This window comes from Acomys minous, assembly GCF_964271855.1.
Source record: "Acomys minous genome assembly, chromosome: 4".
In the NCBI taxonomy this organism is placed as follows: domain Eukaryota; kingdom Metazoa; phylum Chordata; class Mammalia; order Rodentia; family Muridae; genus Acomys; species Acomys minous.
Genome location: NC_140486.1, coordinates 119,043,607 through 119,055,790, shown reverse-complemented (window position 1 = coordinate 119,055,790; position 12,184 = coordinate 119,043,607). Strand labels below are relative to the sequence as shown.

General features: G+C 36.8%; 1 protein-coding gene across 1 annotated transcript in view; it reads left to right on the top strand.

The window, feature by feature from the left end:
- The window catches only part of ST8SIA4 (ST8 alpha-N-acetyl-neuraminide alpha-2,8-sialyltransferase 4), an 83,725-nt gene extending 76,975 nt beyond the window's left edge, over nt 1-6,750 (top strand). The window contains exon 5 of the mRNA XM_084779699.1: nt 2,445-6,750. Within this exon, the coding sequence (XP_084635825.1) occupies nt 2,445-2,727 (283 nt within the window). The 3' untranslated portion in view covers nt 2,728-6,750. The remainder of the gene's footprint in view (nt 1-2,444) is intronic.
- Nucleotides 6,751-12,184: the final 5,434 nt, after the last annotated feature.

The window sequence follows — 12,184 nt, the reverse complement described above, 5'->3', positions numbered from 1 at the left end:
TGCGGGAACGTTTGTGTCTTTTCTTTAAGAAATTTATTATCAACTGTACTTTTGGTGGGATTTCAAGCCATCACATAATCCTGAAAGGTCTTATTAGCTTAGCTTTTTTAGTTTCAAAATAATAATAAAATTTATGTACTGCTCTATTGCATCAAAGTGCTAAAATTCTTTATTTAAATATAAATTCAAATTGTTATTCATAACCAGTCTATTTGCTGAAGGCAAACACTGAACAGTAAATTTGAACAGCATATTTTTGTTTTCTTTCTTAAGAGTGTGGTTCTTTGAAGCTATCAGATGATTTGATTTATTGTGTTCTAATTATTTGATGTAATTATCAGGCAAAATAGAAAAGACTACCCAATCTAAAATAAAAATAATGTATTAATCATACTGATTTATGATAGCATATATCAAAAAAATAAGAGAGCTAAATGGGTAGGCTGAAGCATATCTAGAGTTTGACACAGTTTCATGGAAAAATATTTTAATATGAAGTGGAATTTAATAGACATAGCGAAGCAAAAGGAATAGGAATAAATGTTTATTTATGGTTCTCAGTGAAAGAAACATGTACAGTTAAATGAAATGATATCATCACAATTGTTTGGCCATCATGTAATTCTAAGAGATAATTTCTAATCCAGAAGTTGGATTTGTATTGAAAAACAGCTTTCCTCATGACATGTTGAGTGAAATATTGTTCACTATGCGTCAAGGTGCATGCTGCAGTCATTTGCCTTTACCATCTCTTTTTACGTCATCATAATATTAAGCTTTGTTAAATATTATTGACTGAGTTGCAAACAAATGAGCCAGCTTCTTCCTGGACTGATGGGATTGGATTTTATGATCATAAATACGGCTGTTTGTAGCATTCCAGATTTTAGTTTACTCAAAGAATGTGGGCATTTTAAAAAGGAAAAGTAATAAGCTATCCTGGTTAATAAGAACTGACATTTCATGCCTGGAGCAGTGAGACTTATGGGACCTACATCTTTTTTTTCCAGTTAGAAATACCGTATAAGCTATACATAACTTCCTAATAAATGTGTGGATAGTAATATTAAAGAATATTGGCTTTACATTTTAATAGTAAAGCAAAAGCGAAGAAAAAGGTGAAAGGAATAAGGGAGGAAGTAAGTTGATTTTAGATGTATATGCTGACATATACATCTTGTTCCTAGAAAGATACTGTTACAAAATTCTCCCTTGGATATATTTCTAGAAGTTTGAGATGATCATGAAAAACAATAATTTAAAGGTACATAATAAATGAAGTACACTGTATTTTAAAAAGAAGCATCTAAAGTAAAAGGAAATTCACTCTCTTCCTCTTTTAGTTGTTTTCACATGACACCATTTTCTTTAAGGAAATGAATATTCACAGAAGTGTTGGAAACTCCCTTTCTTTTAAAAGTGATGATTATCAAGGGATTTGCATGCTTTTTAGGCAAGCAAAATTTAGCAACAAAAATGGATCTGAGCATTCTGAAGTATTATATTGTTGTTACAAACTAATATTATGAAATATTTTTGACTATGGAAATACATCTTACTTACTTAAAAGGAAATCCATAGCCTTACAAATGGTCCTGGTTATAAACCAAGGGGTCACAAAACATAACAAAAGCACAGGACTATGGAAAAATAATCGGAAGGCAGTATTAATAGGTGGCAGAGGTGAGAGGGAGATGAAAATGTGGCCTATGAGTTTAAAAAAGAAGCAGTATATGTATATGAAATTGTCAGAGAACATGTTTTAATCAATAAAAATTTAAAATGACAAATTATATAAAGACCAAACTCTTCATTAATTTATTCTAAAATTATATTTTTTTGTTTTATTATTGCTCTTGGCTTCATTGTGGGAATTTTTAAAATTTCAGTCATTAAAATATGGCTTTATGATTGGAGTAGAAAAAGTCAGTTGACATCCTTCAAGTTTAGCGTTCATTTGGCTGTGCTGTGGTGTCTGAGACTGCTCATGTATGTGCTTTAGGCTGGAGGTCAACCTCAGGTGCTGCTACTACACACAGGTGACCAGGGAGACTCTGGTCCACCCGCCTCTGCATACCTCATCACGCCTTTCACGTGACTGCCAACCATCAAAGCTGCATCACTGATGCTGGGCATTTTCAGAGAGCGGAGATTCTGCTCTAAAGACATGCTTATTCCGAACTAATCTAGAATAGTACACTAACACATGCTTTTAGCCCTCTCACTGTGTTTATGAATACAAGAACCTGTAAGAAAATAGACATCAAAGAAAGTGTATAAATGGAAAGTATGAAATTCTCTAAGGCCATAAACATAAATTGTGAGTAATCACTGAAACATTCATAATTATGCATTGTGATTCCTGCATAGTATTATTTCTATAGAATATGATGTGCATTACTGTAATTTTTCTTCTGTTTTACTTTCGCTTTTGTTTCTTCTAGTTACTGGCTGACCAACAAAGTTCCTATCAAAAGACCCAGCACGGGTCTCCTCATGTATACGCTTGCTACCAGGTTCTGTGATGAAATTCACCTGTATGGATTCTGGCCATTCCCTAAAGATTTGAATGGAAAGGCTGTCAAATATCATTACTACGATGACTTAAAATACAGATACTTTTCCAACGCAAGCCCTCACAGAATGCCATTAGAATTTAAGACACTGAATGTGCTGCACAATCGAGGAGCTCTAAAACTCACCACAGGGAAATGCATGAAGCAATAAAGCACATTTTGAAGGATGAAAACTTGACAGGAACTTTTTCTAACGATGCTTCTGGAGATTTAGAAACAGGATCCAAAACAAAGCTGGGGGTTTCAGCATCCACCAATGACTGAACAGCTGAAATGGAAGTCGATGTGAACCTACCTACCAGCAGCTGATGAAATACCTGCCAAGTGCTCTAATTATAAAACAGCCTGACTTCAAGGGTCCTAGCAAGTGCCACTTCCACGAAGAATACAGTTTGAATGTATTATCAGTAGTGTTTACAAAATCCAACTGTGCACTTGTCATTATTCAGCAAAGCAAATCTGTTCATCGCTGTAGGGCAGCCACTGTAATGCCAAGCACATTGGAAGAGGAACCCGGGAGAACAAGTCGGCCCTTGGGAAACTAAAGCATCCTTATCAGCAGAAGTGAAGAACAGAGTTCAAGCAGTGAAGTCCATGAGATGAAGCAACTTGAGTGAATCCCTTCCATCAGGACACTGAAAATGATCATGTTTGTGTTCTGCTTACGTTTTTGTTTGTCTTCTAAAATTGACTTTGGTTTGAGTATGGGGGATGCTGGGAAATTTGTTTGAGACACAGAAATGGGAAATGCATATAGATGAGAAAAATAAGCATCAAACAGTCCTTTCTAAAGTTCTTATATTTTTTAAAACAGCAATCACACCACATTTTGGAGTTTTATTTTATTTTGCACAACTCTAAATATATGGATTATGTGTTAATGGTATAGCAGGTACCCACCAAACTATAGCAGACATTAGTAGTAAACTATGTAAAGAAGTGATATTTTAAAAATGGAAAAATTAGCAGAAAATTTTCACTCTTGGTACCAAAGATTCTATCACGTTCCAGTACAGTAAACCATTTTCCTTTCATGAAATGCATGTGTTATTAGCAGAAATACATCAATATGCTATTAATATCAAACTTTGCTCTAAAAAGTTAAAAATTTTTAAACTTAAAGTTTATGTTTAATTTATACCTTTAACATATCATAATAATTTTGTGAAAACATGTTACCCTCTAGAAGAAAAGTTGGATTGATGTAGCTGAGACGTAATTTCTCATTCAATAATATCATCTTGGTTATTCAGGCACAAAGGTCAACATGCGCTGCTTAATATCATTTAAATTTTCTCTACAAAATAACATGCTCAATCGAGCCTTGTTTTCATAACAGATGATCAATTCAGAGAAGTTTAACAATAACATATCAGCACTGCATTTAAAATAAATTCAATTGACAAGAAGTTATTTTTTTGTTTTTGTTTTTGTTTTGTTTTTAGTTAAGTACAGTTCCACTATTACTGCCTTTTTAAAGGAACAAGAAGTTATTTATCGAGTGACTTATAGTCATTAGATTCGTGACTGAATTGCCTGAGGGCCAATTTTCTGTTTCTCTTGAAAGCAGAACTATTTTCTCACTTCTGCTTTGGCCTGCAGCAACTTAACATAACTTCTTGTTTCTTGAGCAAGGCAGTCTGGAGGAAGCAGGAACATCATGAAAACTGTGTATGTTTTGTTTTTCTTAAGACAGGCAATCTAAAATTCATGAAGAGCAAGGGGAAGGCGGGTATACATATACGTTATATATGGATTCATAGTTCAGAAAAGGATAGTCACATAGTGCAGTTACCAATGCTGTAAAATAATAGTTGGCGCGATTTTTTAAAAAATCAACAAATTCTTAGGATAAAAAGAGCATTTGCTGAGAACGTGCATCTATCAAAAAGGAAAAAAGAGTGCATATGGGAGTGTCGTAACTAGCATGAGTTATCGCAGTATGCTTTTATCATTAAACTCCTTATCTATTTGAAAACTTGAAGTATCAGATACATGTTATATGAATGTTAACTTGAAAGTGTAATTTTTTGGACAAATGGAATGCAGTTAATGTATTCAGATTTATTTTGAACTCTATGGAGATAAGTATTCCCTGCGCCCAACATCAATTCATAGAAATCTAGAAGTCACTAGTAGATTCTTACAAGCAACTACTAACTTGGCACTTACTCAGAGTATGTACTTGAAAGCATCAGCAAACCATTTCGACAGAATTTTAAAAAGGAACAAACTGTGTTTAAACGCCACTGAGGCCACAGCAAGCACAGCTCAGCCATCCACTGTTTGATGCATTGATGTTTCTCCCTTAGACGCATTGGGCGGTGCCTTCCTACGTCCTCGCGTTGGCTCTCCACCCTCAGCTCTGTGTTCTCCAAAATGCTTGCCCAGTTAGGAAAACGTTGAGTATGAAAAGGGCTTCAGATCTGAAGGAAAACTACTTTTGTTCATCTCAGGGAACTTTCAATACAGAAGAGTGAGTTCAGTTGAAGGTGTTTAGTGATCAGAGAAGAAATACTGTGTGAGACCATTTCACTCTCTAGCACAACTCTTTTCTTTGGCCCTCGTACTTCAGTCTGCATGACGGCCTTCTGACAGGGAGAAGGCAAAGCAAGAATTGAAGACTAGCAGGGGTAGTGAGGAAAGAAGTTATGATTTAACACACATGGTGGCATAAGGGATCGTGACAAAAATCAAATGATAAGTGTATACTTGAACTATCTGTGTTTTCATTAACATAACATGCTCACAGCTTTACTCCTTGTGGTTCCCTTTTCATCATTTAATTATGCACCTGGGAATGTCCAGGCAGTTGACTGTAAATTATCCCAGTCCTTGAGGTAACACGGTTGCGACTGTGCTATTGTCATGAGTAGGCCATGGAAATATTCACATTATTATTAGTCAGCATGATCTAGACTTAGTAATAAGTTGCTGAAAGAAAATACGAATCAGTAATAGCCTTTCAGGGTTAGTTAGTCAGCCCACAGGAATAATGAAACTACTGTGGAAGTTTTTCTCACTGGGAGAAGGTGCTGGACAGTCAAGTGTCTTCATGTGTTGTGTATCATATGACCTGTATATCAATTGTTAATGGAAATCTCTACATATATGCTTACAAAAATGCTTTATTTAAGAAGTAGTAAGGGTAGTGTACATACCAACAAGTTACTCAGCTACTACTCAAGGAGGGGTAAGCAAAGTAATTTATTTCTAGTTGTGCCAGTTAATCATGATACATATTATGTGATATTTGGTTCACAGAGTTGTTTTCATGTGATTATTATAAGGACTATCTATAGCTGTGGAAGGGGGATGGGAAAAGTTGTGTATAGTTAGCTGTTATCTCTACAAGTTTGGAAGTTTCCCCATTAAATGCTATCAATATATCAAGGTTTTAATGAAAACAAAAACAAGTAAGGGTAATTATTTGAATTTGTGAAACAAACTCCAAATATAACCCATCTAGAAATAGATATTTTATTATATATGTGCTATAAATATATCTATATAGTACAAATAGACATGTGTGATGCATATATACCATGTTATATATGTATATCTGTGTGTACACACTGAGTCTGTAATATGTGCACAACTAGATGTGTGTTCTATTGATATCTTCAGGGTCTGCACTGTGAACTGCCCTGGAGATCATGACCACTTTAAAAACAGAAGTTCTTTTGAGACTTCATTTACTATTCTGCTTTAAGAAAGACCTACTTTATAGCTGAACTATATGTTCTTTCCTAGAGTAATAGTACGGAACTAGTATGTTCAAATCTTTCCAAAAAATAATAAAAAATAAATAAAAAGTAAAGAAAAATATCTTCAAGCTGGCTATGTATTTAAAACGCAAATTTCTGATTGTGAATCTAGGCTGTATGTTTGCCCTTTATGTAGCACCTTTTAAGAAATACTGTTTCTTTGTGTAAGGTGAAAGCACAAGTGTTTTAAATGTACATAGGAGGAGGAGTGCAAACGAGTTTACAGATAGCTTTGCTGCATAGGATAATTGCTACTGAGTTTTCTTATACCATCTGTGGAAAGGGACGATGAAGCTTACTCTGTGGGTTCATTCTGTCCCCACTGTCTTCTGTTGTTTGTGTATAGTACTGCGCTATTCTTGCTTTACCATTCGTACAATTGTAAAATAAATTAATTTCTTTTTCAATTGTTTTCATATCTTGTATATCTACGCCTTCAATTTCACTTCATGGATCAATACTAGGTGAGTGCTCTTGTGGAGCTTCTGTTACTGACTGAGTCTTTTCCAATTTCAGCCTCCCTGATTGACAATTGGCTTAGCATTTTCTTCTAAATGTATCCATGCATGTATGGGTAATTCCCAACCCAGCATGGACCTCAGGAAGTCCTCAACAATTGGAGGCGGTGGAGTATTCTGTGTGTGCTTTTGAGTCCGGGACATTCACGACACTGGTTACTGCAAATTAGTTCTAATGAGTTCTAATTAGTTAATCTCCCACTAACTAACACAGCTGACTCATGTAGCCTCCGTGGCTAGAATGCTGCTGACTTTTTACACACAGCGTTGCCCAGGGCTGCCTGTTGACTCGTGACTGCATCTGCAAATTGCTGTCATTTGCTGTTTGCCTTCCAGAAAGCGATTTAGAAGGACTACTTATTTAAATCATTTTCCAGACCTTTCAATAACTTCCAAATCTATGTTTTCAGACATAGTCTCTCTCTTCTGGAAAACACTTTAAAATTAATTTTGTAAGTTCCCTTTTAACATTCTGCAAGTTTGAATCGTTTGCTGGAGGCCATCAAGGAATTATTAGAGATGGTCCATAAGCTTATATGTCATTGTTCTGGGTTCTTTATGCTTGTGTACTTGCATTTATATTTCAATATCCATAATCATGCTCATTCCATGGGTTCCTGAGGTATGGTCAGATCACATCGTGCTGAGTTCAAGGCCCGATGTTGTGGAACAGCTCTCAGAACCTGTGTAGAAATGGTGACTTTGAATCAATCAGTTCTTTAAAACATCACTCTGATAAAGAGAACGACCTTTACCCTCAAATATTAATGTGTGGATTAATTTAAAATAGACTTGAACATCTGCATATGTGGCTAGATTTCCTGCCAGCATTCTCTTTAGTAAGCAGCTAAACATGCTTTGCAAAGGACTAACTGACATGGCCTCACACAGTTCTATTGTGCTCACAGGGAAAAAAAATAAATAAAGCATTATAATATGGTTCAGGCTCTGAGGAACAAACAAGTTAAGCAAAAACTAAATTAATTTACAAGGGATTATATTTATACTAAGCCTGACTAAATGAATGCATATTGTATCTCAGGATTCAATAGGCTAATTTGTGTTTTACTGATCTTTTATTAACAGTACTTGAACTGTCCATACTTTTGACCAAATACTGTTCTGAATAATATATGTTAATTGACTGTATTTGACTAAAACATACAAGATCCAGGTACTGCAAATATTCAAATTTGACACACACACACACTATTTAGAAAACTATGAGATATCATCTCGGAAATATGACTCAAAAGTAAGAGAAGGAGGACTTGAACTAGAGGATTCTCTCTCTCTCTCTCTCTCTCTCTCTCTCTCTCTCTCTCTCTCTCTCTCTCTCTCTCTCTCCCCACTCTCCCCCTTCTCCTGCATCTTGGTACTACCCGCTCGAAGGGATGATGCTTCTCCATCACTAGCAATGATGTCCTTTTGAAATGTGCTTAGAAAACTTTCTGCAGTAGGTGGTGATCAATACAGAGACCCACAGCTGGCCAATGTGCTGAGACTAAGACACGACAGCATGTTCAGCCCTGAAGTGTCAACTGCATCACAGTCCTTTACCCGAAGGCTTAGGAACCATTGCAGTAGAGGGGGCAGAAGGGTTCTAGGACCCCAAAGCAGTGATTGGCTACAAGAAAGCAGTGTCTTCTGAACACTACATGGCAGCTGCCCATATTAACACTCAGTCATTGGGACAACAAACCTAAGTCCCGTGCAAGCGCAAGCTGGACCAAAGCTCAGTATTCAGATAGGATGTAACCACAAAGTCCCACTCATAGGCAAGCAACTATTGACTGATAGTCAGTTTTTTCTGAGTCTAGTTCCTATTGAACTGAGCATGCTTCACTGAAAAAGCCTTATCCTCAAGAATGTATCAACAGCACAAATTGGACTTGATGGCCAAGTTAATAAAAGCACACTAAGTTTGATATATAGAGAAGTAGGTAAATATAAAGCTCCCATATCCATACAAGCTTCATTTCTGTGTTCCATGGCTGAAATATTTTGGCTTTAGCAATATAGTCTTACTCTCAAGTTCTGACAGCTTGACCACAGATCTAACTGTAAAACCTCACTGTAAAACAACTCCAAAGAGGTAACCCATTCTTTGATGTGCACTGCGGTTTTTATTTGTTAGTTTGTAGTATTTGGTGGGGGCATATCACCTCAGTAGAGAGAAACACCATTTACACTAACACCACCATCACATAAATATATTTGGAAAAACACAGTGGTAGGCTAACCCATGACTTTTTTACAAGGCCATTAATGTTATTTGTCCCTCCCTGCATTCCTCTTCTAAACTGGCCTTTCCTCCCTGAGCCTAATCCAATCCTCTGTCTTCCACTCTTTCCTTTGTTTTAGTTATATCACTGATTCTATCCCCATCCCTAGTAAATTCCTTAATAATTTCCTGATATCTATGGGTATGTCATATGAAACACTGATTCAAATCTTATATCAACAAATGAGAAATAAATATGAATCCTTATTGGTCTGGCCTACCTCACTCAGAATCATCATTTCCACTTCCATCCCTTTAACTCTGAATTTCATAATTTTATTTTTTTAATACTTTAATAATATTAAGTTGTGCAAATATATCACAATTTGATTTTCCATTCATCAGCTGATAGATGGATTTTTAGGCTATTTTCCCCTTTAAAATTATGATAATAATCAATTAAATGTTCAGTATCTGAAATTCCAAAAGCAAAATTCAATGAAGGGGTTAAATACCAGCCTAAGTACAGTTAATTACTTATTTTGCTTCCAGATTACAGATTTCTGATATCTTATTGATTTCTGATACAATCACCAGTGCTGAATTTGTGAAGTAGATATAAAAGCATAGAAATCAATTATTTGTTTTCACAAATCCTATAATGTTTGAATGACAGTATTACAGGTCTCCTAGGAAATTCAGAAAACTCATTAACACAGTACAGAAGCTGATATGTTGCAATACAGGAAGCAGTTTCTTTAGTTTCAGGAGTTAGATAATTTTAAATAACTTGTATTATCCTTGAAATTATTTTTCTACCATCACACTTTGAAAAATAATTTTAATATGAGGAAAGACAAAATAAGAGGAAATAAACAAAATAAGTGTGTATACGTTTGCCTTTGTGTGCAGATTACATGTGTGTGCATGTACAAGTGTGTGTTCAAAAGTGTGGGGTCCAAAGGACAACTCCGAGTGTGATTTCCCATGTGCTATGCCACGCCCCCTTTTTCTGAAAAAAGACTCACACTGAATTGGGCTCACAAACTGAGTTCGGATGTCTGGCCATGCATCTCTGATGGGTGATCTTCCTTCTTATGTCTCCCAGTGCTGGGATTGCAAAGGCATGTTGGCACGCCCAGCTTCTTTATACACTCCATGCATATCAGACCTGATTCCTCATTCTTCCTCAATAAACACTTTATGCTATCCTTCTAGCAAAGCAAACTTACTGCATGTAGTATTTTTTTCCAAAAAACGTTTTTTTAAATAATGGGTTTCACTCAAAACTCCAAATTATTTTTGTAAGAACAATTATTGTCATTCATTTAAGCAATAACAACAATGAAAACAAGACTGATGCTGTTCTCTCTCAGGTGAGTGAGAAAGAGAAATGTGGACAACAATCCAGACACAAAATCTTTGACCTACAATCTGACTTGCCTGCAAAATATAGCGATTCGATGGTGACACAGGACTACTGAGATTGGCCAACCAATGTCTAACTTGATGTTAAGGCCCACTCCATGAGAAGGAATACATACCTGACACTTCTTGGGTAACCAAGGACCAGAGGCTAGGTAGCCCAGAGACCTAGTATAAAATTAAACTCTTAAAAAAAAATCACAACATATCAATAAAATGAATCATAATGATATCCTGTTATACTCATAGGCCACTGTCCTGTCCAGTCATCAGCAGAGAGGCTTCCTCTGTAGGCAGATGGGAACAAATGCAGAGACTCACGACTAGACATTCCCCAAGAGTCTAAATGGGAGCTCTCCATCAAATTCTTCCCCTCAGAACTCAGGGAATCCCATGAAAGAGGAGGCAGAAAGATTCTAAGAGCCAGAGGGGATGGAGGATACCAGGAAAACACAATCCTTTGAATCAACTAAGCAAGGTGCATATGAGCTCACAAAGGCTGAAGCAGCAAACGCTGAGTCCAAATGGGTCTGCACCAGGTCTTCTGCCTAATGGGACCTTAGACTGTGAGAATGAGTAGGTCTCTGACCCTTTTTTAAAAAAATATTTATTTATTTATTCACTATGTATACAGGGTTCTCTCTACATGTACCCCTGCAGGCCAGAAGAGGGCATCAGATCACATTATAGATGGTTGTGAGGCACCATGTGGTGGCTGGGAATTGAACTCAGAGCCTCTAGAGGAGCAGTCAGTGCTCTTAACCTCTTAGCCATCTCTCCAGCCCTAGGTCTCTGACTCTTGCACCTGCTCTTGGAAGTCTGCTCCTTCTGTTTGGTTGCCATGTCCAACAATCAATGTGATGGTTTTTCCTCCATCTTACTACATTTTATTTTGACGTGCTTCATTGTGATCCATTGGGAGGCTGTTCTTTTCTAATGAGAGGCAGAAAGGACTAGATCTGCAGGATAGGAGTGTCAGGGAGGAGTAGGGGTAGGGGAAACTATAATCAGGATATATTGTATGAGAAAAGAATCAATTTTCAATAAAAGAAAACAAGAGGAAAAAAATCTGACTCTGTTCTATAAGTACCACATATTATTCAGCTATTAAAATCAAGGAAATCTTGAAATTTGCAGGCAAATGGATGGAACTATAAAACGATCATCCTGACTGGGGTAACCTAGGCCCGGAAAGACACACATGGTATATACTCACTTATAAGCAGATACTAGCCAAATAATACAGGATAACCACACAGACCTAAAGAAGCTAAATAACAAGGAGGACCTGAAGGAAAATGCTTAATTCTCATTCATAAGGGCAAATAAAATAGACTCCAAGAGCAGTTGAAGAGAAGGAACAGGAAGGGAGCCTACCAGAGAGATCCTCTGAAAGACTCCACCCAATAAGGGATGCAAGGTGAAGGTGAGAGTCACAGCCAAACTCTGGGTTGGAGTGCAAGGAATCTTATGGAAGAGTTGGGGGAATAGAAGGACCTGAAGGAGACAGGAGCTCCACAAGAAGACCAATACAGACAACAAAACAGGGTGGAGGAGGAGGGTGCTGCAGAGAGACTGATGCACCAACCAAGGACCATGCTTCAGGAGAACCTAGACCCTCTGCTCAGATGTAGTAGATAGCACAGTCTCCTTGTGGGGCCCATAATATGGGGA